Genomic DNA, 25,031 nt, shown 5'->3' with positions numbered 1-25,031 from the left:
GGCCACTCTCGCCAGTACTAGTCATGTCTCTGAGGGATGCTGGGCTACTCTGGGCTCCGTCACCCACAGATGTAGTGAAGGGCCTCACAGGGACCCAAGAAAGGTGACTCCATGTTACAAAAGAGAGTCTCTGAAAAGAAACTGAAATATTTACCAAAGACAATCATTAACATTGCTTTATTTCTACAAAAGAAAATGAGAGTGGGTGGACTTAGAACTGTAGCATCAAGGAATGAGAAGCTTCTTAGGGCGTTTCCTCCTATTAAACTGTTTTTGAAATGGATACATTTTCAGAATGATTCTACTCAACTCTCCCTCCAAAGAAGGCCCAGGGATACAAGACACAGACCTCTGCTCCACAGACAGGCAGGTACTGGGTAAAAGTACACACATGCTTGGAAGCCCTCAGGAGAATTAGATCATTGTTTATCCTCGTATTTTCCTCTAACGCCAAAGACTTGAATTCTTAGCTATGAAAAGCGAACAGCAGGCTTCCAACAAGATGTTGTAAGTTCAGACTCAGAGGTGCTCTCTTCTACTCCAAACCCATAGTAACAATGAGTAAAATATAAAAAGAAAAACCCAAAGTGGCTTTACTAATTCAAAAACAAGATAAACTTCTCCCTGGACCAGTAACAGAACAGAAACGCGGAGCACTCAGCAAAGCCGAAGCCAGGGCCTCAGGTCTAGAAGCTGGCAGTCATAGGCACGAGTTCAGTTCCAATGGTTGAAAGAGATAAAAATGTTTCACAGAAGAAAGGTGAGTAGAGTCTGCTTTAAAGCTTAAAGGCAGGGGATGAGGTGCGGCTCCCCCAGTCACAAAAAGACGCTGAAAATATAGGTTGATGACATGGGATAAACATTTATAGAAACTACTGGACCTGGAAAGGCTAGAAGGCACAGATAGAGTCTCTCCATGTAAGGAGTCAGAGGCCCATTGCCTAAGTAACCAGGTCTGCAATAGCCTCAGCATTGCTGTGGTGCAACACTTCCAAATGCCATTAAGTCTGGATTCTGAACTGGGGCCTGAGGAGCCTGAGGGAGGCACGTGCAAAGCTACCAGACAGAGCAGATGCACAGAGAGGAGAAAAAGGAACAAAATAAAAAAATTTCCACTAAAAATGGGCCCACCATACAAAGTTCCAGAACACATAGTGAAATGCAAGGCTAAGGAAGATAACCGACAAAAATCAAAAATCAACAATCAGAACACAATTTCACTCCAGTAAAATAAACTATAGCACTGACTGACCAAGACTTGAAGTATGGTTAGGATGCTCAAATAGATAAATAACAGAGGAGTATGCATTGGAAGTGAATAAGAAATTATGAAACAGAAACAGGTAGAAATAAAACCTAAACTGGAAGATATGGGGAAAAAAAGCAAATTTGAAATCCTGGAAATAAAAAATAGTCATTAAACCAACCCAATAGCAAAAAAAAATCCCTAGGATGTGTCTTAAGGGAACTTTAGTTTTAGAAACATGGAATAAATGCCAGAAGCTGAAAGAGGGCACCCTCTTGGGGGGCAGGACTCAGGCAGCAGCAGGAGAGAATGTACTAAAGTTTTCAACTTGGGTCTAGTACTCTGACTTCTCAAACTGTATACATGTATAGCTTTAATAAATTTTTTTTTAAATTAAAAGACTACAAGAAATAAGGAAGGATTACCTGAAGGACATACAGTTCTTGCTTTCTTCTATATAGTCTCAGTTTTATTCTTGGAATGAAGTAAACCATCAGAGAGATGAGAACATAGATTACATAAATTTTCACCTTCCTTACTTCTTTTATTAAGTTATAATATGAAACTATGTCAATCAACCACACTGAAGAATATTATAAAAATCGGCTCTTCAAGTCATTGTGGATTCTGATAAGGATATTGCTCATTCAGTCTCAGTGGGACCCTTGGTGAGTGCCTGAGGCCTCAGTTCCAGGAGAAACTGCTTCAGCTGAGGAGCACGTATGTGTCCAGTCTTCCAGCTACTGTGCATTTTGAAATTAGTCTTTAGCTTTGGCTGCTGAGAAGTTTAAAGCAAATCTGTGATTTATTTCTTGTCACCGTATAGGATCATATGGCATGCATTCTGGGTTCTAACCTGCTTTTATCTTATTTTTTGTCACTCTTATTTCACAAGTCAATATAAAATTTATTGTTGTTGTATTGCATACACAGGTATATATTGATACATATATGTGTATATATGTGCATGAGTGCCTGTAAGCCACTTCAGAATCTTTTGGGTGGGGAAATGGTATAATTAGATAAAACAATTTAGGTAAAACGAGTTGCAAAAGAGAGGAAAAAGGAAAAGAGAAAAAAAGAAACAAATATAGGCTGGATCTTGGGGTCATGATTTTGCAGGACACTGAACGTCAAGCTAAGAGTCTGAAGTTTATCCTGAAGACTAGGGATAATGCCGAATATTTTAAAAATTCTGAGCAAAGAACGGCATGGAAATAGTGCTATTTCAGAAAACTTACTCAAAAACAGTGTGCAAAAGAGATGAAAAGAAAGAAATTGAGTGCCAGGTGACCAATTAGGGGCTATTTCAATAAACTAGGAATGAGGCAAGAGGGCTGTGAGTAAATTGACTGGCATCGTGTTTTAAAAGAAGGATCATATGTAACAGGCTTAGGAAAGAAAGTAAATACAACTTTTTTTTTGCAATAAAGCATGTGACATTCAAGGAAGCACACTATGTACTATCCACAAACTTATGGAAACAATCAATTCTATTTGGTCTGTTCTGCTTCTATTGCCTTGGATTTTGACCTGCACAAGCCAAATCATCCCAAAACCTCCTCTAGAAGGTAAGTTTTATTTATTCCAGAAATTAAGTTGTTGCTGATTACAAACGACAACTAACTCCACAAATGCAAATTACACCTGTTATTAAAAGGCCTCTTGCCTTCCTGAAACATGATACCATGCAAGTCCACTAACATACAGATGTGGCACGTAATAAATATTGCTTGATGCAGAAACCTGTTGAGATGAATTTTCTAGGTTCCAAGAAAAGCAGAAAAATAAGCTTGAAAACTTTAAATCTAGGAACTGAAGTAAATTTAATTTTTGAACTAATTTTTAATTTATGCTCTTTTGGGAATGGGCTAAGTTGAATTTACCTCTGTAGTATTTTTGCAAATCAAAGCAACAGTATAGAGATTTCAGAAGGAATGTTTATATCACTAAATAGAACAAAATTCTCAGATAAATAGAAACTCAAAAATATAACTGATGAACTAACTGAAATCAAGTTTATATTTTCATCTAAATACATATCCTACTCATTTCCACTAGGAAACATTTCACAGAAATATGGGATAATAGAGCCGGAAGGGGCCTTAAGACCATCTTGTCTAATTCCCTTGTATTACAGATGATGGAGCAAATCAGAGAGGCTGAATGACTTGCCCAAGATCACTCAGTCTGTTAGATACAGAATGGACTGGAATCCAGCAGAGTAACTGAGCACTTTTTTTTTTCATAATTGAGATTTTATTGGTTGTTTTGAGGATCAGTACACAGATATTTCAATTTGTACGTAATTCTTAAAATCTGAAAAATCACATAGTTGTGATTCTTTTCTAAACAGTTATTCCAGTGACTTTCCAGTTTAAAATTTGAAGGCAAATTTTCCTTAATAGGATATCAAGTACCAATATCTTCAAATACTGTTAAGCTGTTACATCATAAATACCACTAATTCACAATTTAATATCATATACATTACATACTCAAATTTTCAATCTTTTGCAATACATTACCAAAGTTATTAGGAAAACTGCACTACCAAGACCAAAGATGTTATGGAACGCACACAGTTCTGAAAGGGACAGCCAAGGTCAAGGGGTAGTTTTCTTTAAGAAACAATTCTACCAAAAACAACATGGGAATGGAAGTAATTTAAAATGTTCAAGACATAGTAAATGTACAACGTGACTCCAAATTGCCATCTAGTATGCTCTGTATTATAAGACATAAAAACTAATCCCCATGTATGGAATGTTAAGCTGACACCCAAGACAATCAAAGCCTCCTTATTCAATAACCCTTTATTTTCTTTTTTTTATACAATATATAATAAAATATAAATATAATGATATACATGTAACATAATACTAGATATATATTTGCCCATCAAATTTTTTTTTTCCCATATCCCCTCCCTTTTGCGTCTCCCTCCCACCCTCCCTATCCCACCCCTCCAGGCGGTCACGAAGCACCGAGCTGATCTCCCTGTGCTATGCGGCTGCTTCCCGCTAGCTATCTACCTTACGTTTGGTAGTGTATATACGTCCATGCCGCTCTTTCACTTTGTCACAGCTTACCCTTCCCCCTCCCCATATCCTCAAGTCCATTCTCTAGTAGGTCTGTGTCTTTATTCCTGTCTTACCCCTATGTTCTTCATGACATTTTTTTTTCTTAAATTCCATATATATGTGTCAGCATACAGTATTTGTCTTTCTCTTTCTGACTTACTTCACTCTGTATGACAGGCTCTAGCTCCATCCACCTCATTACAAATAGTTCAATTTCGTTTCTTTTTATGGCTGAGTAATATTCCATTGTATATATGTGCCACATCTTCTTTACCCATTCATCCGATTAACCCATTATTTTCTGGTTGTACTAAAAAATAAACAACCAGCAAATGATTTCACCTCTTTAAAAAAAAACCCTTTACACATAAAAAATGTGACGATGTGGGATTCCCTCCTTAAAAATGTTTCTAGAGCTTCTAAAAAATCTTGCATTTACAAAATAGTTGATAAAAATATTCATCTGGATCATGCAAGAAGAGAGACAGGGGCCACTGATAAGACATAGTAGATGATATTAATCAGACTTGGCTTTTTTTTCTCCTGCTTTGCCAGAGGCTAGACTCGCCTCATTTTTAGTTTCTCCATTTTCTCCAGGTAAATCTTCTTTAGTTTCTTGCTTAGCCACTTCGGCCTGTTTTCTCTTTGCTCCCCTTTTTCTCTTTTGTGTGCAATTTTTTGTCTGAAGATATATCCTTTCCTGCTGTCTTTTTTGGCTTCATTCCCACTTTTTCAGGAGCAGGCTTAGCTGACAACCTTGCTGATCTCCTCTTGGGCTCCACATTCACCACCCCCTCTGTGGAGTTGACCTTCCTCTTGGGCATCATGATGGTGGGGCAGGTGTGCACCAGGTGCCTGTGGGCTACTGCACACACCTTCCCAAAGCTGGATGCTGCCATTCCTCCCACCCTCAAGTACTTTTTGGATTATATAGCTTGGCTTACCTCTAACACAATATTTGTGATGACTAACAGTATGTGTCAGCTTGGCTGGGCTGCAGGGTGCCCAGACATTTGGCCAGACATTATTCTGGGTATATCTGTGAGAGTGTTTTTAGATGAGATCAACATTTGGATAAATTGACTGAATAAAGCAGATTGCTCTCTCCAATGTGGGTGGGCCACACCCAATCAGTTGAAGCCCTGAAAAAACAGAAGGGCTGACCCTACCACTAGTAAGACAGAACTCCTCCTCCCTGACTAGGTGGGACATCAGTTTCTTCCTGCCTTTGGACTCAAACCAAAACACTGGCTTTCTTGGGTCTCCAGCCTGCCAGCTTTCAGACTGGAACTTACACTATCAGCAATCCTGGGTCTCCTGCCTGCCAACTGCAGATTTTGGGACTTAGTCCCCACAATCACATGAGCTAAATCCTTACAATCAATCAATCAATCAATCAATCAATCTCTCTCTCTCTCTACACACACACACACACACACACACACACACACACACACACCCTGTTGGTTCTGTTTCTCTGGACAATCCTGTCTCAAATAAACTTTGAACTCAAAGGAATAAAGAAAATGGTCTTAACGGATATGATAGACACTGTAGATCAGCTACCGAAAAGCTATCCACAGCTTTCTTCTCCCTTGTCTTCTTCTAGTGAAAAGCTAACATTCTGTTTCCTTGCCTCTTTTACACCTACAGTAGTATGTGGCATAGCTCTGACCCATAAGATACAGGTGGAAATCCCTAGGAGGATTTCCCTTTGTTCTTTGCATTTTATTACCCCTTCTTTTTTTTTTTTTTTTTTTTTGTCTAGAGCTTGGATGCACTGACTAGGGCTTGTGGGCAGCAGTCATCCTGGCACCCTGAAGACAAAAGCATATGCTAGGGCTAGCTAAGGAGGAACACAGGAGGACTCTGGGTCTGTGATGAGACCTATGAGTAGCTGCTCTCATGTTGGAATGCTTCTCTAGAATTCTTGAGAAAAACACATCACACCTACTAAAGCCAGTTTTAGTCAGGTTATCTGTTATTTGTAGCCAAACTCTTTCCTAATATACTATTTTAGCCCAGATTTCAACTGTAACAATAAGCCAAAAGTGAACATGACCCCAGCTTTAATAAAACAATCACTTACTCAAAGAAAAAAAAAATTGAGGGTCTGCCATATAGATGGCATGTAAGAGGCACTAAATACAAAAACCTTCCCATTCCCAACCAAGGATGCTGATGGGAAGTTAGCTTGCATTCCAGGTTGTAATCTGAGGAGGAATCCCAGGGGATCCCCTAGGATGCCTGGAACGTTTGTGAACAGCAAAACGGGAACACTAAAGTGGACTGAATCTTGGGGGGCTATCAGCAATGGGTCCAACTTTTCCCGTTCAATTCACTTATTTCTAAAAGCTTTTTTTAATGAAAAACTAATCATGATCACTGACTCCTGCATCTTTAGAATGAGCTCATGGTCCTTTTGCATGCAACTAGTGAAAGTAGTAGTGAAAGCAACTACCTCTCTCCATCGATGTCAGTGCCAGAAGTCACAGGTAGTTGTGGTGCAGGGGAAGGAGCACCAGCTTTATTAAAAGATCTGTTTGAGACTTGGTGCTGCCACTTTTCCTTCATCCTCTCCCACAGGCATATTTCTGAACCTTTCTGAGTTCTGTGTCTTAATTTATGAGTATTAAGTTCAAACGAGATAATGATTACAAAAGAATTCCAACAAATGTAAAACACTCTACAAAAGTTAATCATTAGATAACCTGATTGTGTGCAAACTAAGAGTAAATAGGGTCAATGTGAGGAAAGTATAAGATTCACATGAGAAAAGTTTACTCATTATCTTTATGGCATTTATTTTGGCTCTTCTTCATTTCTCAGAGAGTAAAAGTTGCTAGATAAGTGGTCACCCTCTGATAAAGTAGTGCAGCAGAAAGGCTTACAGAAGAAATTTGAAAGAAATAAAAAACTAGATAAAACTTGAGATGTTTACTACTGAGCAATAGCTATTACCAATCGTAACATAATTAACCCTCTTGCCGCAGGCTCTAATAGCACTCTGGCCTTCAGTGTCCTTTTAATTACATGTTTTACACCTACATTCCCTCTAGACTCTAAACTCCATGGATCCTTACCTGAGATTAAACCTCGTACTGCCTGGTGGGTGATAAGAGTTCCAGGAAATAAAACATATGCAGCACAATGTATTATTTTATTTACTTTTGTTTCCTACTATGCACCAAGGGTCATTTACTTCTGGATTAATGAAATGAAAGCAGAGTTCTCTGAAAAACCATGCAGACGTTGCCCAGGAGGTGTTCCAAGCTGGTTCCATACAACATACCTTGTCCTGGGTTTGACATCGCAAACAGTCACAGTCAAAGCAGTATTGGTCCCTCAGCTGCTTCCGGCGCTCCTTGCTGGTCATCAGCATATCCAGGTAGCAGATGGTGAGCTGTGGAGGCCAGAGAGGGAGGGGTCACACGGCTGCTGTGATCGTTTTCTTTAACCAATGGCTATTATTGTGAATCATTAAAGTAAAACACGTTTTTACTGCACACCAAAAACTGTAAGTAAGAGAGAAGAAACAACTTATGGTCTCTCCACCCAAATAATCACATGTAAAATTGTCAATGCATTACCTTCCAGTCTTTGTTATGTGGTGAGCACATGTGTATCATAGATTTATTTTAAAGAATTGGGCTCATTAACTCTATATACTTCTGCACCTTATCTTTTATTCACTAAACAGTACAATATCAAGAGCTGTTATATGTTTGATATTACTAAGTTCTGGTAATAAATTTTGTAACCACTAGCAACCAGAGAAGCCAAATTTATCCTGGCAATCAAATGGGTGGCAGATTATGTAGCCAGATTGCTCTTAAATCCTAATCAATTCTATAGCTGCTTCATGGAATTTAGGGTCAACCAGGTTTGGAATCTTGGAACTTAGGAGACAGTTCCCTTACTTGTGAGGCTTTTATTTATTTATTTTTAAAATAAATTTATTTTTGTCTCTAGCTCACGCTAAGCAATAGTCTGTAACAACTGGGCTCCTGCAGCTGAGACCACAGCCATTTTTTTTTTTTTTTTTTGCGGTACCTGGGCCTCTCACTGTTGTGGCCTCTCCCGTTGTAGAGCACAGGCTCCGGACATGCAGGCTCAGCAGCCATGGCTCATGGGCCCAGCCGCTCCACGGCATGTGGGATCTTCCTGGACCGGGACACGAACCCGTGTCCCCTGCATCGGCAGGCGGACTCTCAACCACTGCGCCACCAGGGAAGCCCCACAGCCACTTTTTAACTCCCTAAATCTTTCTTTTGCCTCATGATCTGAAGCCAGAGCTGCCTCTGAGGTACAAAGGGCCACCGTATCAGGCAAGTTCCTCTTAAATTCCAAATAACCGATTTCTAAGCACACTTTTTTAAACAGCCTGTTAGTAAGTTGGGGGCAGCATACACATTCATCTTGAATTATCAGGCTCTCAGGGGCCCAGTTTCCTTATATGAGGTGAGATGGTAAAATGCGCTGATCTCTGTGTTCCCTTTTGGGTTATAACTCTAGGACCCTAATTCTCAATCCAGCCCAATGGCTCTTGGTCGTCAGCCCCAGCTATCAGGTCAGATTAATCGGTAGTACTTATCGGGTGATTACAATGGGCCCAGTGTGAAGCCAACAAATCCAGGGCCTGTCACAGCAGAGAAATATGCTTGACAAACCTAAGAGTTTATTACAAGGGCCAAAACTCATGAGTGATCATGCCAGGCAGTGAATGGGAAACAGGAGACTAGTTATTTCATTTAACCCCCAAAAGAGACTCCTACGGCCTCCCTCAGTATTCTGTAACTGCCTGGAACCATTACCTGGACTGTGCAGTGGCTTTCTAACTGGCCTCCCTGCTGCCGTCAGTCTACATTGCATCTTCTAGACTGCTTTAAGAGAGATCTTCCTAAAGCTCATACTTGATCATGTCATTTCTCTATGCAAAGAGTTCTGACGGTTTCTCCCTGCCTATAGGATAAGGATACACAAGGCTTCCCCAGAAGATTTTCTGTCTGCCTTTCTAGACTCCGCATCTCTCCCTACACCCTACCATCTGTCATCATTATGTACAATGCTACACGCTGAAACAATGCACGCCATGCAACGTGTATGGTGTTGGCCTTCACCAGCCAACGCCCCTTCCTCCACTCTCAGCTTATTCAGAATTCTCTCCTTCAGGCTTGGCTCAAATACGCCTCCTCCAATGAAGACTGTCCAGTTCCTCCCGTGCCTCTTTCATGCCATTGAAGTCTGCAAAAATACACTGTATCAAAGCTGAAGGTCTCAACGGCAAAAACATTTTTATTCATATTATTTTGGAAAAAAAAAAGCCGGATTACTAACTAGTAATGACAGCTAAATCATTTTATCAACCAAAGATGAAAACCTTTATTAAAGACTTGTTGACTCACTAGTTTTAATGGAGAATCTGCTCACTAAATGTAGGGCTCATTTAGTGGGAACATATATATGAAACTTTGCCATTGATCAGTGGATGTTTTAATGGCAAAGAACAAAACTGCATTAAAATATTAATGCTACTGATCATTGCTTTGCCATTTTAGTGCAGCTCTTATGGAAAATGCAGTAAATCAATTCCAACATTAGAGTAATATCATGAAAGGTATTTGCTGGATATCGAATTTGTTGCTTACTTGAAATTTTCAAGGCAAAGTGAACCCCTTTTCCCTGAAGCCCATCTTCTCATTATGTACTTTGCAGTGGATAATAAGATCAAATTAAAATTAGACTTGGTCTTCATTTCTCGAATTACACTGTCACAATTATAAATTTTTCTAATACTGGCTCTCAATTGAAAATAGACTTTAAAAAATCCTCCCTCTATTTAAAGTCAAACCTGAGTGTTATTCATGTCTCTTCTCTTTGTCACACCTTTAGAGCCAGTCAGTTTTCAAATTCTGCTAACTCTAGCTTATAAATATATTCTTCAGATCCCCCATCACAAGCCACCACCTGAATCTCCCGTCTTCAGGCTGCCACTGTCACCTCTTGCCTGGATTATGCATCATTCTCCCAATTTTGCCTACACACGGAAAAACTCATCGTGCCGTCCCTTTGCTTAAACTCTTCAGTGATGCCCCATTTCCTGTCCCCCTCCCTTCCAACAAATATTTAATGAGTGCATCCTATATACCAGGCACTGTTACAGACCCTTCAAGTGAACTGAGATCCTCAATAAGGCCCCCATGGGTTGCTTGGTCTGGTCCCTACATATTCCCTCATCCGCTGGTCACATCTGAATTTGTCAGTCTATTGATGTGAACAGCTTCCTGTTCCTTGAATTCACCATTCTGTCCCTGGCCCCTGTGTCTTTGTCTAGAATGCCTGCCCCTGTCTTAGCCAACTTTTACTCACTGGATCCTTTAAAAGTCTAGGAGTCACTTCTCTGGAAGCCTTCCTTATCCTCTCCCACCACCCCTGATCCTTACCACCGCTTGAGTGTCCCTGCTCTGAACTTCTAGAAAGCCCTGTGCCCATTTACACTATTTTAGTTTTCAGATTCTATTATTGTGTTCTGTTCTGTGTCAGTTTCTTCAATTACACCTTGAATTCCTGAAGGCAAGGTAAGGTCTTACTCATCTTTGTATTCCCAACACCCACCCCAGTACATGATACCAGCAAGCATGCAGTGAATTTGTTAAATGACTTAGCAAAGAGAGATGGCTGGGAGAAGACAAAGACCGTTATGATCCCAAAACATTTTAGATGAAAACTGATACTTGGGGATACTGATATGCTCAATCTGTGCAAATCACATTTCTGTCAATTGCTGTGGCTCCAGAGAACACTGGCAGCCAGTGACATTATTTGTAACAGCTACAATCTCTTCTAACCAGGAAATCCCATGAGGGTGGCCTGGACTGTCCAGCTTTCTTCCATGATCCACGTTCTTGAAGACTGTCAGGTGATAACATGTGTTTCATAGCTTAACAAAACCAAGAGGCAGCCATCAGCAACCCAGCATGTGAGCCACGACTTAAACTATAATACACACATCTCTTGGTAGGAGGTGCTGGATGAGAGACAAAAACCCAAACAAACAAACAAACAAACAAAACAAAAAACAGCCCCCAACCCCTGCTAGACACAACACAGTCCCAGAACTCAACATCACAGTGAAAATCCTTAAACAGCAAAGTGTTATAAGTGGTGCGGGTATGAAGGGAAATGGCCCAAAAAGTCCAAAGGATGACTTTACGTGGAGAGAAACAAAGGTAAGAAATTTCTGTTATGGTGGAACCCTGTGTAATTTTCCAGTTCTCCTTGTCTGAGGTTTGAAATGTTGTCATCTCAAACTGGCAATGCGTTGGCTTTCATGTTACTTTCTTTCTGAGGCCCATGGGACACACCTGAGGATTGGTGGTAGTTTCAAGATGGGTCTAAGGTTCTATTCTACCTCTGGTTTTGTGTCCAGCAAACCTCATTCATTCACTCAACAAATACAGACTGGGGAGTTTCTATATTACAGGCGCTATCCAGTCTTCTCTCGTGCAGCCTACATTCTGGTACTTCCATCCCAAATAGCACATTTTAAAACTGGGGGCACCCTAATGAGCAATAAAGCCAAAATGCAAAATGGATGCTATAATACAAAATTTCTACATTTCCTTCTTTATCCAATTTCACAAAAGCCAATATTTGCACAGTAAAAAGGAATCGTCACTCTTAATTAACCTCAAAATGTCCTTTCTCCCTCTCCACTACCTCTACCACAGGGGGCCGGTTTTAAGTGTGCAGGATGTATTTTCAGTATTGGGGTGGCTACAAGCATGAAATGAGCAGGGACCAGACATGGAAGTTCCTCACTGATGCAACAGTCGTACACAGCAAACAGCTGTCCCATCCGGGATGCCATCAGTGCCCTCAGTGAGAAACACTGCTGGTCTTTACACCATGTATGCTCGATTTAACAGAAAGTCAACCCAACGAAGTGTTACTGAATGGCTCCTGGGGTGTAAGGCAAAGTGCTAGGTGCTAAAGGAGATACAGTAAGACACAACTGCCTGTCTTCATGAAGCTCACAGCTGAGTGGAGAAGTCACCAAAAGAGCCGGAATAAGTGCCAAAGAAATATTAATAACTGCTGTAAGAGAGAGCTCAGAAGAAAAGATCTTTTAATTTGAGAAATCAGGAAAAGCTTTATAGAAGACATGATGTTTGAGAGGGCCTTGAGGGGTGCATAATGTTAAGACAGGTAGAAATGGTGGGCAGACAGCAGGGGAGCAAATGAGCAGAGAAAACGTCATGCACCAAGACATGTATAATGGTAGGGAAAGAAATTTATTTTCTGAACAAGCTGGTATAAAAAGGACTTATGAGGAGAATCCTCTTTGCTGAGAAGCCGCTTTGATAAGTACCATAGGGAAATATCTGAGTCTGCAGGGCCTGATGCTGAGCAGAATATTCTGTGTCAGGCAAGAGGAAGGATTTGCTTGTTGCTCCAGAGATGGAAAGAGAAGGACATGAAATAAGCACCAAAAGACAGTGTTTTTTCAACTAAATGAAAAACAGCCAAGGAGAACTGGCAGCCAAGCCTAGAAAACAAGATATAAAGAGATTTCTTTGTTGTTTCTGAAAAGTCCAACTGTTTCCAATAGTTTTTCTGTTTGCTTGTCAAGTTACCTTTTCTTTTTAAATTTAGTAAAACACCACCACCACCATCATTATCAAAAAGCAGCCATCCCTCAGCTCCCAAACTAATGTTGAAATTGGATAGTGGTCCCCCCTTCTTAACTGCCTTGAAGTCACATATGACCCAAGGAAAAAAATCTAAATTCTATATACTGTTGACAGATATCCCAGTGTACCAACTACACTGATCCTAAAAATTGGACATTCAGTAAGTGGCTGTATAAGAGACAGCTTATTCAGTTGAAAATCAGTTTGGACCGAGTCTTATCAAAGCCAAATCCCTGTCTACATAAAATATGGTACCTCTGAGTTTAGGTTTTATTGGCTGAGTGCTGCATAAATGCAATAAAAGCTTATGAGGTCTGTTTTCCTTGCAATAAATATCCACTTTAGCAAATTGGAAGGTAGAAGGAAACTGGGTTCTAAAAAGCATAAGTATCTATAACCCAGAATTCTGGGTAGTCATTGTGTAAACCCTGTCAGGAGCCGGTTCAGCGGTCCTGGAGCAGCCCACCTGCAGCTGCCTTGCGAGACCTCAGACTTCTGAGAAGGCTCCTCATCAAAAGAGGCTGGCTGGGCAGCCTGCAAAACTGGAAGGGTCAAGGCCAGTTCACTGCTGGAGGTCACACTTCCTGTCCCCTATTCCTTTCACATCTTTGCACGCACAGTTACCCAGAGATGCTGACGTTTATAGGTTTGTAAAGGTCCAATGACAACCTGAAAGAGTAAAACTCGTTTGCTTTCTTAACATGAAGGTAAAAACGAGTCACCTCTGAAATGCAATTAGGGACCTTGGGAATAAGTAAGCCCTTGGGATCTCATTCACAAGCTGGGCTGCCCTCCTTGTCTACGGAAGGATGGCTACTTGCAGAGATGCGAGGGGCCGCTGAACTGTCATATGCACAAAACACACACTCTGTCACACACATGCCTCTCCCACACACACATACAACAGGAACTGTCATCATCCAGAAAAATGGTGATTAAAAATAAAAAAGTTAGCTCATCTATAACCTGGGAGAGGTGATGGGTAAATGAGTCGCTGGGTAGAGGTGTAATATACATCTTCTCCTTGGCAGAAGGACAATGAAGAGCTACCCCTCAGGCACAACTGGCTTTAGGGCAGGGCCTTGCTGAGAGGGTCTTTGATGGAAAAGGAGGTCAGCCAGTGGGAAACACGGGTTCCTTACCTCCTCTCCGGCCTCAATGTCTCGGACTGCACGCAGTAAGAGGTGGGGTCCGTTGAACACAATTGAACAGTTGGGGTCACAGCTGTGATTGAGCAAAGACATACTGCAGGAAAGAAAAAAAGGAGAGACCATCATGGCCCAGTAGATGGAGTCAACTATCTAAACTTAATGACTATTGTGGGCAAAAGACACTTTAGCTTAGGGGTAGGGGGACAGGTAAGGTTGACAGTGTACCAGGGATTGAGTGCTCTGGGGCCACTAGCCCACTTCCTGTGAAGTGAAATGCTCCCCAAGACGGAGGCTCATTAGGGAAGTTTGTTAATAAAAGCATTTTCTGAGTCCTTCGGGGGGATGGGTGAGGGGAGGTAGTTGTCTCATTATACCAGCCAGTAAGGCAACCCAATATGAAGATGGGGAAAAAAACTGACTTGCAAAGGAATAATTTCTGAGATAATGGGATACGGCAGTTAAAACCGCAGCCAAGACACCACTGAGCTTCCCACACAGGACCGCATTTGTCAAGCTCCTTTGGAGGAACTGCCACCTTCACGAGAACATGCACAACTACACTGACGAATAATTAGGAGTACTTCCTCTTCAACAGAACGCTAGGTTATCTCACTAACGAGACCCTCATGCATTCTGGGCCATGGCCAAGTCATTTTATTACGTTGGAGGCACATTTTTTTTTCCATCTGGGGAGGGAATGGATTTAAGCTGCCACCACATTTACAGTTAGAAATAACTGTAAGTGAGCATCACTATAGAAAGCACTTTCTTAGCACTTGAGCATGTTTATCAAATTTAACCATCACCATTAATATTCTGAGAATCATTTACTGATGAGGAAACTGACACATAGAAGTTAAATGACTTCCCCAAGGATACATAACTATAACTAGTAAATGGTGACTGAATTTGAACCACTGGTGGTCTGAACTCAGAGCCCATGCTCTGAACTAGTCTATGTTACTGCTTTTTGAGGACCCATACCATAGACATGTAGTTGATAACACGTGAGAAATAAGAAGCTGAATTCTCAGATTCACAGTTAATTATAAGAAAGACCCTATTTGTATTAGGACCCTAATAGCATGAAAACAAAATGAAACTAGGAGTGACCCTGGAGTGCTTGTGGAAGGACAGTCTAGTAGCTCAGTGATTCAGATCACCTCAGAGAGAGCTGGAGAGGATGCTTCAGAAGGCCAGAGCCTGAAAGTGTTCTCGCCTCCTGGAGCAGTGGGGCTCAGAGTATGCTAAGCCGAAAGACCAAATGAACCCAACTGGCGCAGTACAGCAAGTCTGGTGAAACAATCACATGCACCAGCCCAGAAGGGCGGGGGAATAACAAAATCTCAGCCTGATGGTTTATTAGCACCCACAATCCCCAACTTTTTACCCCAAAGTTCCTGAGAACAAGAATTTAGGTCTGAGGTATGCCTCTTTGTTAATACCATAGCATATAATGTGGGGATATAAAACGTTTTTTTTTTCTTTTAAACCTCACATTTTCCATTTTCTTGTAACTTATCATTAAGTTTCAAGCGTGGCTCTTGAAGCAGCTGCTTGTAACAGCCTTTCTAACTACTTTTAAAAGGCTGGGGAGGTGGGTGGGAATTAAAGTTGCTTCTTCCAGTAAATGAAATGCCATCCACCATACCTAGGATACAGGCCAACACCAACTTCCTGCATCTCTGCATTACAGATGGTGAAAGAGTTGCAGATCACCTGTAAAAACAAGGGGGAGACAGGATTACCAGTCACCTAAGAAACTTCATAGGTAAGAGAACAAAAATTTTCAAAATAAAATGTAGGATCCTTGGGACTTCCCTGGTGGCTCAGTGGTTAAGAATCCGCCTGCCAGTGCAGGTGACACGGGTCACCTGCACCACAACTACTGAGCCTGTGCTCTAGAGCCCACGAGCCACAACTACTGAGCCTGTGCTCTAGAGCCCACGAGCCACAACTACTGAAGCCACGCTCCACAACAAGAGAAGCCACCACAAGAGAAGCCGGTGCACCGCAACGAAGAGTAGCCCCTGCTCGCTGCAATTAGAGAAAGCCTGCACACAGCAATGAAGACCCAATGCAGCCAAAAATAAATAAATAAATTTATAAAAATAAATAAATAAAATAACGAAGAGAAGTAAATCTAACACATGGCACATATTCTTTAAAATTTCTCTTTCTCTTTCCTGCTCCATCCCTATTATTTACTTATTTATGGCTGCATTGGGTCTTCATTGCTGCACGCAGGCTTCCTCTAGTTGCAGTGAGTGGGGGCTACTCTTCATTGTGGTGCACGGGCTTCTCATTGCGGTGGCTTCTCTTATTGCGGAGCATGGGCTCTAGGGCACGTGGGCTTCAGCAGTTGTGGCTCGTGGGCTCTGGAGCGCAGGCTCAGTAGTTGTGGCTCACAGGCTTAGTTGCTCCACGGCATGTGGGATCTTCCTGGACCAGGGCTCGGACCAGTGTCCCCTGCATTGGCAGGCAGTTTCTTAACGATTGCACCAGCAGGGAAGTCCCTGCATTGTGTTATTTGAATTGTGCTTGCACCCAGTCACCCAAAACCTTCTCTCTTACCTTGTCACTTAGAAACAGAACATGAAAATTATAAAATCTAATCTGTTTTTTAAAAAGTAAATGATAGTAATGTTTACATCAGGTCATGAAACCATGATGCTATCTAAGGCCAAACCAAAAACATTCATTTAAAAATCTATGTGTTGATAAATAATGCTTTTTTTTGGGGGGGTACAAAACTAATTTAAAGCAAATAAGCTATGTATATCACTTGTTAAATGGACAAATTAAAATTCTGTCCTTATGTTATATGAATATTATTGATTTTGCAAATGTATTTTACTATACAAACTAGGTAATAAATAAAATAATCTTACTTAGGTAAACTACTTTATCACATCCCATATCACAATATACTTGGACATGTGTCCTTCTAGACCCTGGTACATTCAAGTACTGTTTCCACAACTTTAAAAGTGTCTGTCACATTTCAAGCTGTGGTCACAAATAGTGTACACTAGACATATAGAATATTCAGCATTGACTTGACAAGGCTAAAATCAACATCAAGGCCAATGTCATAACTGAGGGAACAGCAATCATAAAATTGTGCTTCCTATTTTACATGTTTTCCAAGGTCAAACTATCAAATGTTAGCAAATGAGGATTCACAGAATGAAGCCCCTTTAGATAAAATGTTTGCTTTCTAAAATCCACCCATATTTTCATTTTTCTAAGGGCTTTACTCACAGCAGAACTTATTATATCTTCAACAATTGTCCTTGATAATCGAAAGCAAAACAGGAATGATATTCACAGATTTGCCCATTGTTCTCTCCCTGAGGATATTACCTAGCATTTCACCTCCTTATAAGTCATCTGATGAAAAAAGCACTTACTATACATGTCTGTCAAGTATGTATAAAAATATAAAGCCCTGGAACATGATTTCCATTGTTTAATTTCCCTCCCACATCCTAAGGCTCAGAACTACTATGATATTCTTAAATTATAGAATTTAACTTATTATAGAATATTGTTGTAGGTTTCCATAGCTCTGACATAAGAGTCTTTTCTGTTAAAAATTTCATTTAGTCATGCTCCTATCCAAAAAGTTTATTATCACAATGAATTCAACTTTTTTCCATAGAGCACACTTAAAGATTCTTTTGTTCAACTTGAATCTCTAAAAATGTTCTCTTACATCATAATCTAGTTTCACCATTCTCTTTCCATGTAATTGGAGCAAAAACCTACCCGTGGACAGTGCCAGTATTCCTCACTGTAATTTTTCTGAGTTTCAGTACTAAATTCCTAAATGAAGTATGCTAGGTGGTGAGTATCACCTGACTGAGGCTGAATTGAATATAGCAGAGTGTGCCTCAAATCAAGTTAATTGATTTTCCATCAAGTTAATGGAGAAAAGAAAACTGCAGAAAAATATTCCATGTGAAAGATAATACTGAACACTAACCAACTGCTTAATGTAATCCCCAAACGAAAGATAAATTCAAGTGTGAGCTGAGGTTATGCTCACTATGTAGAAATTAAGGTGAATATTCTTTCCAGGAGAAAATTTGGCAGGCAAGGGTTTGTCATACTGATCATACTTGACATCTCAGGGACTGAAACCCCAGAAGCATATATTTCACATTAGAGCACGTGAAGTGTGCATGACTCATCTGCAAGCTGCATGGGCCTGCACCAGGGTGTTTTGGGGACTAGTGCCTGGAGCTGTTTCTGGCAAGCAGTGGCCACAGATGAGGGAGCATCTCAGTGGGTCAATCCTTCTGTGGCTTCCCAAGCCCATCCAATCCCTGGACACCGCCCAATGACCCACGTGAGCAGGAGCCAGGAAAGAAAGGACACCAGACTAGAGAGTCACAACTCTAGTTAAGTAGTCCAGAGGATGCAAGAAATTAAACTCTGAGGTTAGATAGTCCCTCTTGTGATCTCTCAAGGTGTGCTCCTTTATTTTCAGAAATATAGAAGCAAGTAAAAGAGAAAATAAACCATGGCTTCATTCCCACCCACACCCCAACCCTTTCTCTAAGAGGTAATCAGCCCTTCCCCGCTTCCACCAGCCACTCTTACAGACAGACAGATACACAACAGATGGGTGGGACTTCAATGCAAGTACACGATGTGATTATTTGTCCTTTCTTCTGGTACCATATTAAATTAAACAGCATAATGAATACATAAATGGTACTCTTCCCAGCCTCTCTCCTGACCAGGCGCCTAGTTGGTGATGATAAAACACCGGTACGCACCCTGCACCACTTCAGTAGTGACCTACAGAGATTCGTAAGGGAAGACCCCTTGTCCCATTCAGAGTTCATCAGAATGTGAAGAGGAGGAGATTTGGAAAGGAAGATTAAATACATCTTTTCTTCTATAACGTGTATTGCTGAAAGTAAAGTCTGATAGACTCTTCTTGGCTAGTTCGTGGGACTCCTTAGTAGGAAAGCAATATAGAAGCATGAGCTTTAAAAAGATAGACAAGCCCCAGGCGAGGGAGAGAGGCTGACTGCTGGGCTTGGATCTGGTCCTGACCAAATCTTCCAGTCTCTTCCCGGCCTCTTCTGAAATGTCTTCTCTCCTGGGAGGCCTCCGGTCTCACCCAGCTGGGGAGGGAGACCCCTCGGCCTTTCCTCCTGCATGCTGTCCACACACTCACTCCTGCACTTGGCACAGGATATTACAGCTATTTCTGTGTACTTGACTTCCAAGAAAGTAGCACTTCTACTTTATTCTTTTTTTCCTCCTGGCTCAGACATGTCTGACACATTGTGTTCAAAAAATGTTTGTTTCATATTAGTGACTTTGTTAGCCTTTGTGACTTCTATATAGAATTGTTAATAAACCAAGGCAGGACTTCCCAGGTGGCTTAGTGGTTAAGAATCTGCCTGCCAATGCAGGGGACATGGGTTTGATCCCTGGTCCGGGAAGATCCCACATGCCGCGGAGCAACTAAGCCCGTGTGCCACAACTACTGAGCCTGCGCTCTAGAGCCCGTGAGCTACAACTACTGAAGCCCATGTGCCTAAAGCCCGTGCTCGGCAACAAGAGAAGCCACCACAATGAGAAGCCCAGGCACTGCAACGAAGACCCAACGCAGCCAAAAATAAATAAAAAAATAAATTTATTTTGAAAATATAAAATTATAAAAAAATGTATAAATAAACCAAGGCAATCATCACCATACAGCCAAAAAAAAAGTTCTCTTAACGTCCTCCTCTCCTTCCCACTTTTCTCTCTCTCTCCATCTCCATTCCTTCCTACAACAAAGTCATAGTTGTAGGAAGTCACAGTGACTTAAACAGACTAGGTTCTGGAACTATAAGAAGATACAAGGTCAGAACCCTGCCCTCAAGGACTCTGAGACCAGCAGGGGAGACAGCTGTATTAGTCAGTTAACAACATTCGAACTGTACTAGTGCCCAACAGAGGGGTCACTAGCTCAGCCGGGGCAGGTCAGCGAAGGCTCACTGAAGAGCACATGCCAAAGGAGGTACCTGGAATCTGGAGTCACGAGTGTAATTCAAACTTCTTATTCCTTATGTGACACATAAGGAATGTGGGAAAATATCAACTTAATTATAAACTCTAAAAATCTGATTCCTTAGATTGAGGAAAACTGGCATAAACCTAATACCTACACAGACCCCTTTGACTTTCAAAAGTTAAAGGTGGGGCTTCCCTGGTGGCGCAGTGGTTGAGGGTCCGCCTGCCGATGCAGGGGACACGGGTTCGTGCCCCGGTCTGGGAAGATCCCACATGCCGTGGAGCGGCTGAGCCCGTGAGCCATGGCCGCTGAGCCTGCGCGTCCGGAGCCTGTGCTCAGCAACGGGAGAGGCCACAACAGTGAGAGGCCCGCGTACGGCAAAAAAAAAAAAAAAAAAAAAAAATTAAAGGTGGTGACATCTGATAATAGTAGCTATTACAAAGTAAACACCAATAAGTAAAAGGAATAGGGGTCTAGGGTTTTGACACAGATTGTAGAAAATACCCACCACATTTCTTTCTTGGTTTAAAAAGACTCACAAACCTCTAAAATGTGTCTTCTTCTCACTCCATGTTGGGGAGAGGAGAAAAAAAGGCACAGTAGTATTAAAGATAGTAGTACTAAAATACCATGATTCAATTGTTTTTTCTGAAGAGCCAGGAAGGATATACTTCAATTTAAAAAGAAAAGAAATTAAGAAAGCAAAGAAAAAGAACCAGAAAGGAGATGTAGGAAGGGCTGAACGCAGGCCAGGGTGACTCGGGAGGAGAGCCGCCTGGGTAGGGATGACCTCAACGCTTTCCTCCACCACTTGCTGAGGCTGTGTGAAAATCATACTACTGAACTCACAGTTTTCCAGCACAGAAAAGCCTTTACTAAAGCCAAATGTGTAGCTTGAGAGACATCTGACATTTCTGTGGTGCCCTTTGAAGGACTTCTCATCTTATCTTGTCTACTTCTCCAGCCTCTCACCAACAAGCTATTAGTACTTTAGTTTCATTTTAAGGACGAGGAAAAGCAAGCTAAGAGAAATACATGTGCTATCCTCTGGTACATATTCACCAGCTCTCACAAAGCAGCAGAATTTAGTTTGTCTTAGCAGAAAACTCAGGCCCGAAGGAATTATATACAGGACAGATTGGGAGACGGGGGTAAGTGAAAGGCGAGGTCTGGAACAGTGTTGTAGCCGGGGCCTTCAGAATTAGAGATTTATTCACTCATTTACTAAGGGCCTATTATGCACCAAGGCACCACCAGCAAGGAGCAAAAACTACCCCTTTCACCATTTTGCCTGGTGACCCAAGTGAAATAAGAATGTAAAAAATGTCACATTTCTCTCCAGTTCTGACAAAGTTTGGCCTTCCTCAGCCAAAGATTATTTTCCTGACTATTGGCCATATCTCTTTGCAAGTCACTCTGTCAAAATACAAGTTGCAATGACGCAGGGCAGCACTCTAATCTGTCAGCTCAATTTAGAAACACGTGAGACCGCTGGTCTTCCACGGCCCTGGGTGGCGCACTGGCCCCCCACCCTCTGATCATTCACACGAAGGATTGCTGGGGATTACTGAAGACCAGCTGGGAGACGTAAATTAAAATGGGTGGCCTTTGAAGTTTCCACTCTTCCACTGTCTGACTGCAGCCAGCCGCCCTTACCAAATTAGTGCCACAAAGAAAGGGATACTTGCTCCCCAATATAGGCTGGAAAGAGCAATCAGCTACAAAAGAGCAAGCAGCTAAAGGAAGAAGGAGAAAATGAGGCCTTGATACCTTGTCACGTGACTGTCACGGTATCTGTAGGCATTCACACAGGGAAGGATCTGAGACAGAATACGGAAAAAACTCTTCCTTCCCACATGGCCCTCCTGCCATCTTCCTCCCAAATAAGCATGATCGTGGTCTCTTGTTTCATGGATGCCTTCTGCCTTCCCACCTGATCACATTTAAAAACATAGGGAATCTGTATTTTTTATGTGGGGTGAAATGTGCTAAATTATGTGTCTGCATTTCTACACTACTGACCAATTAGTTTAGATTAGGAAAAGCCAGAAATAAAAGACCAGAATTTATCAGAAAGCTATAAACCTGAGGAATTGTGCAGATTAAGTGAGATGATACATGCAGGCCTCAGAATGGCTCCGGGAAGCTTGGTAAATAGTAGCAAAATCATTATTATTACCCAGTTCATCAACTATAAGACAAACTCAATAAGATGCACCATTATATTATGCACCACTAAGAAAAAACCCCAACAAACTATATTATGCTATTAGTCGTAAAACAGATTCCAAGTTCAGAGAGGTAAAACTGTGAAAAATATGAACCCTGGGATTAATGAAATACAACATCACTATGTACAGCTCCAGGTTCCCAGAAGAATGTAAATAGAGGTCTATACAGCTGGTACTGGAGGACATACAGGACGTCTGTGTCAGCACAGCCACATCAGGCCCTGAGTTTCTGACCTCTCAGAAGCCCTCCCACTAACAGACTGGGTTGCTCTGGGTTGGGTGACTCTTAGCATCACCCAAAGGCATTCACCACTGTCAGTTCATTGTTTTCGCCATCCTCTGAATCAGTCATCATAAAACAGACTATCATAAGTCACTCAAAACCCAAAGTACAACCCTGGTATAAAGTTACATCGCTTGAGCCAAGTCAATGGTCTTGCCAAATTTGGCTAAGCTCTGGAGGTGACCTAATGCACATATGTTCCCAGTATCTTCTTTCAATACTCAGTTAAGCAATGCAATTTTCCATGGAATGGAATTTAAATTAGTTACTTTAAAACCCAAGTTCACATTTTTCCCCACCTACCACATAGCTCTCTCTAAATAACCAAGTGAAAGCGTTTATGAGGATACATTGGGTAGAGACACTGCAGACGGATTTCAAAGTCACTCATCATTATCCTGACAAGTCATACAGATAGGTATTGTACGCTCCGGAATCTTAGCTGGCTATTTTTCAAGGAGAGTACTGGCCTTCAAGACAACACGTAAGGAACTGAAGAAAGATATACAAAGACGTATACAGAAACTACACAGGACCTGAAGGAAAACAGGGCACGTTGTTTCTGCAACACCCTTGTTACCTAAATGCCAAGGAGTGGGTAATCTTCTATAGCACCAGCCAGAGTCTTTGGTGGCCAAGAGCCCACTGCATTCCTTGGTTATACAAATATCTGAGAGCAAATTGTCCACTCAATGTTCATTTTATCACAATTTTCATATACTCTTCAGATATCTTTTTAAGAATACCTTTTCATGACCATAGACAAATCCTAACTATTAAAAATCAGAATATGCTGCCTGTGGTCTGGCCATTAAAACTCCCCACTTCCTTTTCATCGTCCTTTATAATGATCACTCTCAGAGTTGCCTCCACAAAGAAGAAACATCCGAACTTGCTGATTTGTGAGATTCAACAGTCCACCTTCATGATCACAGAAGAGTCAAGTTTTCCTTTTCTTAAGTTATACAGATTTAATTAGATTTTTTTAAATAAAAAATAAAATTCCAAATGATTCTTTCTTTCCCTCCAGCCTTATTTTGCATATACTCTCTCCTCATGTTCCAGCAACATCTAAGTGCAAAACAGAACATATTCACTAAAGGAAACAGAGTTTGATAATTAAAGCAAATATAAATGAATTTGCATATGTGAGGCTTCCAACTTTGAATTCAGAGACAATGAATAGCATAACAGTCCAAATGAGAATTAATCTGAAGTTTGCAGAAAAAATTTAGTTAAGTTATCAATGGCAGGAAAAGAAATTTGGTTTCAAAGAAAATAACACACAAATATCCCTAAGTGAAGATTATTACTGTAAAGCATATCTGAAAGGGAAAAATAAACCAAAGCATTATCAATAAAAGAGAAGTCCAAAAAAACTGAAATGCAAGTATCATTTTAGGAAATGGAGCAAAAATGAAATAGAAAAGAAAAAGGCATGAAAAGAAGATTAAGGAAACAGTAAGTTGACAATAAACAAGTTACAAAGACTCACAGTAAAGAGAAGTATAAGAATTACTGACTGCCAGTATGTATTTGGCTTGTCATGAAAAAAATAAAAGATTGACAAGGATAGAAAAAAGATAATGATTTTACATGGCTGCCTGATAAAAATTCAGCCCAATAAGTCAGAGAGTTTATTTTCAGAAGCAAATCAATAAAGAGGCAGCTTATAGGTAAACAGGGAGAGTATTGGGTGGTGGGCACCACTGTTACCACTGTTCTACTGAGAAGATTGTGATACAGCCTCCCCAGATGCTCCTGCTAATGACTAAAGAAAGGTGTCTCTCCCTGCTTCCACCATGGTTAGCATTCTGTGCAAAAGAAACATTGAAAGTCGACATGTTCTAATGGTATGTTTCGTAGTACAGTGTAGACACAGCAAGTTTTTACTAAGCTAAAGGCAGATAGAGCATTGGCTACACACAACAGCAGAGGGTTGTAAAAACTCTTCCTAAATGAGCCTCAACTCCCCAAATGCCCTCAACCACATATAGCGTGTCATGTCCCAACCAAAGCCTTCTTAATATATCCAACTACCTTTCCTTACGCAGGGGTCAGCACATACCTAGACGCTATATCAAGGTGAAGACTAAATATCTTTAGTTTTAGTAAGGCACTAGGATCAAAACAGAAAGGCAGTTATTAGATAGAGTAGGTAGCAATTAGAGGCTGAGCAGGAGGCTATAAGAATCTAAAACAAAGGAACTTGGTAGGCATGTAATCATGTAATCATGAAATCCCCAAAACATCCCAGAAAGTGATAAAAATAAATACCTTTGGGTAAAGTGTTGTTTCCCCAAAGAGGAATTCAAGATAGTT

General features: G+C 41.1%; 1 protein-coding gene across 2 annotated transcripts in view; it reads right to left on the bottom strand.

Annotated features, from left to right (window-relative positions):
* SMYD3 (SET and MYND domain containing 3) overlaps positions 1-25,031 on the bottom strand; it is a 738,989-nt gene that overhangs the window by 154,423 nt on the left and 559,535 nt on the right. For both annotated transcript variants that reach the window (XM_082612030.1, XM_082612031.1), the window contains 3 exons: positions 15,825-15,892; positions 14,165-14,267; positions 7,622-7,732 (listed from right to left, as the gene is read on the bottom strand). In XM_082612030.1, the coding sequence (XP_082468156.1) occupies positions 7,622-7,732; positions 14,165-14,267; positions 15,825-15,892 (282 nt within the window). The remainder of the gene's footprint in view (positions 1-7,621; positions 7,733-14,164; positions 14,268-15,824; positions 15,893-25,031) is intronic.

This window comes from Mesoplodon mirus (genome assembly GCF_964341445.2).
Source record: "Mesoplodon mirus genome assembly, chromosome: 3".
Taxonomy (NCBI): Eukaryota; Metazoa; Chordata; class Mammalia; order Artiodactyla; family Ziphiidae; genus Mesoplodon; species Mesoplodon mirus.
The sequence above is the reverse complement of the archived record's forward strand: the minus strand, read 5'-3'. Positions and strand labels throughout refer to the sequence as shown.